This window comes from Octopus bimaculoides, chromosome 13, assembly GCF_001194135.2.
Source record: "Octopus bimaculoides isolate UCB-OBI-ISO-001 chromosome 13, ASM119413v2, whole genome shotgun sequence".
NCBI lineage: Eukaryota > Metazoa > Mollusca > Cephalopoda > Octopoda > Octopodidae > Octopus > Octopus bimaculoides.
Window position 1 is genome coordinate 46,244,897 of NC_068993.1, and position 4,532 is coordinate 46,249,428.

General features: G+C 35.4%; 1 protein-coding gene across 1 annotated transcript in view; it reads left to right on the plus strand.

Moving 5' to 3' along the window:
- LOC106869702 (uncharacterized) overlaps positions 1-4,532 on the plus strand; it is an 875,881-nt gene that overhangs the window by 668,763 nt on the left and 202,586 nt on the right. The window contains exon 4 of the mRNA XM_052972461.1: positions 1,044-1,145. Coding sequence (XP_052828421.1) covers positions 1,044-1,145 — 102 coding nt within the window. The remainder of the gene's footprint in view (positions 1-1,043; positions 1,146-4,532) is intronic.

Sequence of the window (4,532 nt, forward strand, 5' to 3'; positions counted from 1 at the left end):
TATCTATCTATCTATCTATCTATCTATCTATCTATCTATCTATATATATATATATATATATATTTATCTATCTATCTATCTATCTATCTATCTATCTATCTGTCTATCTATCTATATATGTGTGTGTGTGTGTGTGTGTGTGTGTGTATACATACATACCTATCTGTTTCTCTGACTATCGACTTATCTATCTATCTATCTAACCTCTCTCTCTCTCTTTCTCTCTCTCTCTCTCTCTCTTTTTCTCTCTCTCTCTCTTTCTCTCTCTCTCTCTATCTCTCAGAATATATAGCCCTGTCACCTCTTAAGTACACGTGGTGTGTGCTAACTGCACTGTTATCTAATATACGGTTATCTAATACTTCGCGCGATATCACTGTGTAAGATCAGCTCAAATGTATCTATAAAACTGTATACCACGATTAATGTATTTCCCAATGCAGATACATACATACACATATACAAACGCAGAAAGATTGCTAAATAGGTAGATGAATCGATAGATCGATCGATAGAAAGATAAACGTTTTTGTAAGAAAATTAGGATTCATTGCAGGACAGATTTTGTTATATTTAAACATGATGATGTTACAAACTCCAAGGTAACATAAGAGTGTATGCCCGGTGAATAATTCTGCTGAACCCTTTCATGTCCACATTCGTGTATGCATCTATATACTTTGTTTAATTACACTCAACTCTATATATCACTTGTATTCCATATATGAACGTCACTTTTATGTTGTTTTTTTTTTTTTTTTTTAATATTGCTTCTTGTTTCATTACTAAAGTAATGAAAACAGTATGGAAATTAATATATTGTGATACATATTTTTACAAAACTAATATATCCTATATTATTCTATATTTTCTATGTATGTAAATTGCGACTTCTATTCTAGATATTCATATTTATTCATATTTATTCATGAAAACATGAGCACCAAGACTGAAGTCAGAAAAAAATATAATCCTATTACGAAAACTATTGACTATTGAATCTGTTTCCATTTTGTTAATTGTTTTCTATTTCTCGTCTTCAGGCGATGGCGGACATGTCAGAAACTTTTGAACAGAACAACATATCCCCGAAGACTACTGAAGTTTTCTTAACTGATGTGGCAGCAAAACTAGGAAATCTCAAGGTAACGTTTCATTTCTTTTTTCTCCCTTGTGTGTGCGCACGCGTGTGTGTGTGGGGGGGGAGGAGTAATTCTATTTAGAATTTACGGCTTATTTAAATGTTTTATTTTCTTATGTCATCATGTTTTTCTCCGTCACTCCACAGAGCTTTTATTTCTCTTTCTTTCTGTTACTCTTCTTGCCGTTCTTTTTCTTGCTATTATATTTCTTTCTTCTACTTGTTCTCTTTCTGTTGTCATTCTTATTGTGTATGTTGTTGTTGGTGTTGTCCTCGTATTTTCATTGTTATACTACTTGTGGTTCTTATATCCTTGCACTCATTCATGTTCCACTACTACTACTACTACTACTACTACTACTACTACTACTACTACTACTACTACTACTACTACGGCTGCTGCTGCTGCTGCTGTTGCTGATACTTCTGTCACTGGTGCTGTTAATTACCTATTTTTCTAGTTTTTCTTGTTCTTCAAATTCGTAATCGTCTCTTTTTTAAAATTTTTTTCTCTTTCACGTTTTCTAGACGGAACAACTCTTCAAAACCTAAAGCATATTTTGACTGGAACCCCTTGGGTAATGGGAAAGGACGATTAGGCTTTGTGGAAACGTGATAATGCCCTTCTGGTTACCTCCAAGCTAACTCATCTGCAAAGAGATAGGACTAAAAGCAATGGACAAAAGGAACTGTAGAGAGACAGTTTTCTATTTCACATCAGAAGTTTGACTAGGAGATGCAAGAGGAGGTGAAGGGTAGACTCATCCTTTGTGGAAAAGTGGTTGTAAAACCGCTCCAATCAGAAGGGTGTCTTCTATACAAAAGCCGAATTAACTGTGCTCCGTGAGTATAGACTACACAACTCTCTTCTACAGAAGGAAACCAAATACCATGACCTGGTTGATGAGTGCCTTCTCAAAGACTGGCAAGCAGGCTCTTGTCAGACTGAAATCATCGCTTCCCAGCCTCAATAGACCATTTCTCGCTGAGCAAATATCCATGGTAACCGACCCAGCAGAAAGGTATTTTATTTGACACGAAATCGAGGATGAAACTCGTTGCTTCACTCCCGCGAAGCGTACAAACCATCAGGCGATACGAGTAGGATTCTTAGATAACTACTGAAAATACAGAAATGTTCGGCACCATATTGCAAGCAGAGAAAATAATAGAATATTAAAGAATAAAATAATAAAGAATAGAATATTTAACTACTTCTGTAGATTCTACTCGGGGCCAGGCATCTCTGACTTGTATTTCATCTTCGACTTGTAATTTTTCTTGTGATATACTTCTAGTATATTCTGCTGTGGTTGTTGTGTTTGTTCCATTTGTTTTGTTTTAAATATTGTACTTCATATATTTTGTCATTGACAGATTTATAGATTCAGTGTTCGACCCATCATTCATATTGCGTTATCAATAGAATTGCAATATATGGTTTTATATTAAGTCCCAAACACTCAGGGACACACCTACAGAGGTTTTAACAAAACATTCACCAATCTCGGTATAAATCAAATAATACATACATACGGAACTGAACTACACTACAAGTTAATTGTTTGGGTCTCAGCCAAAGTCCAGAACTGTGAGAGATCTCGAACCGACTGTTCTTTGATCTCAATGTGTCTCTTTTCTTATACCATTATCAGATGAGGAAGGGCAATTCCATGACATTTTTAGAGTATCTGAGACTGAGGGATGGGTAGGGTTAGGTTATCTTCAGATTGGAGACGGAACATGAATGTATGCAATGGGGAGTAGTCCACTGAAGGCACTTCAGGACGAACTGTTGGGGCTAATGTATGATACGTCTTACGTCTGCTTCACCATAAAAGGAACAATTCACCTTATAGAGTTACATACTATTTTTTTCCCCAAGTTTTACTTCAAAGCGCTACATTGAATGAAAACAAAAAAAAACAATGCATAGTTAAGAAAACTTTTTAACTTCAGAGACATTCTCAATTACCAGCATTGTAAGCTTGATAAATACAAGGTAGCAATGCTAATCCTGTCTACAGCTGTTATCTATGTGTCCTATGTATTCTATATACAAATTAATCCTAGGCTTGAACCTTTCGATAACTTGGTATCCACTCTAAACCTTTATAATTACTTTCAGATTGGGCTATTTCTGATAAACAGTATTATCGTATTACAATAAAGATAATTTAATTACATCGTGTTTAACACGGTAATAAGCATAGAATTAGATAGGTCAGCAAGGGAAATGAATTTGTCTCAATAATACTTGAAATTTAAAGACTCACTCTAGAGGAAACTTATTTAACGTTAGCGAAGAATTAACATTGTAATTCTGCAAGGCTAATTTTTCTTTTATTACGAAATAACATCGGCACCGAAACCAAGAACTTATAATTTTCTTCATTAATGTTGAAACCAGTGTTTTACTACATCGTGGCACATGTTTTATTTGTTTGTGGAGTCTCCGTAGCCAATAGTTGAAAATTATATTTATCACTTTCGAACTGAATTGCGAAAATGCCAAATCAACGGGTAAACATTTTAATTATTATTAACGATTCTACGAGAAAACCACACTAACATTACGTGGTAACTTGTCCGTGTTGAAATAACAGCCGGATCTTACTTAAATCACACTGTTGTGGTAAAGAAGGAAGAACTCCTTAGATCATATAGTATTTGGTTATAGCAAAAAGTTCTGGATGACTGTAATCGAAACATTAGTCAACGCGATAAAGGCAGTCTGTAGCGAAACAAGAACTGAAGTTGAAAAATTAAGATCTTTATGCGCGTTCAGTTTTTGGTAGTTCTTGACAGATACTTATCTATGTGACCGGAACAGTCATATAGATAAGAAGTCTTTCAGTATAATGTCTGGCCATTTACCTCTATCTTTCTGTCAGAGTAAACAGAAAAGTTCCACACGAGTGATACATGTTTATTTTCAAGGAAGTGACATGGTTTGTGTTCCCACCATTTTTTATCATTGTGCCGAGTGCAGTGCTTTCAGTACTGAATAAGTATCTTCTCCTCAGAGTGACACTGGCACTTTTGTCTAGCTCCATGCACATTCCAATGCCATTTCTGAAACTCCGGACAATTTTGATATGGTTTCATTGTTCCATGGTGCTTTTAGCGAAAAGTTTTTGGTTATCCTTGTACTTGAGGTGGTTTATTTTTTTGTTCATAGCACCTATAACACATGATAGCGGGGTCAGAGAGAGTCAGAAAGGTAGGAATGACAGTGGAAATCCCTCTTCTTATGGGCAGAGGGTAGGTTTTAATTCTTCTTCTTCTTCTTCTTCTTCTTCTTCTTCTTCTTCTTCTTCTTCTTCTCCTCCTCCTCCTCCTCCTCCTCCTCCTTCTTCTTCTTCTTCTTCTTCTTCTTCTTCTTCTTCTT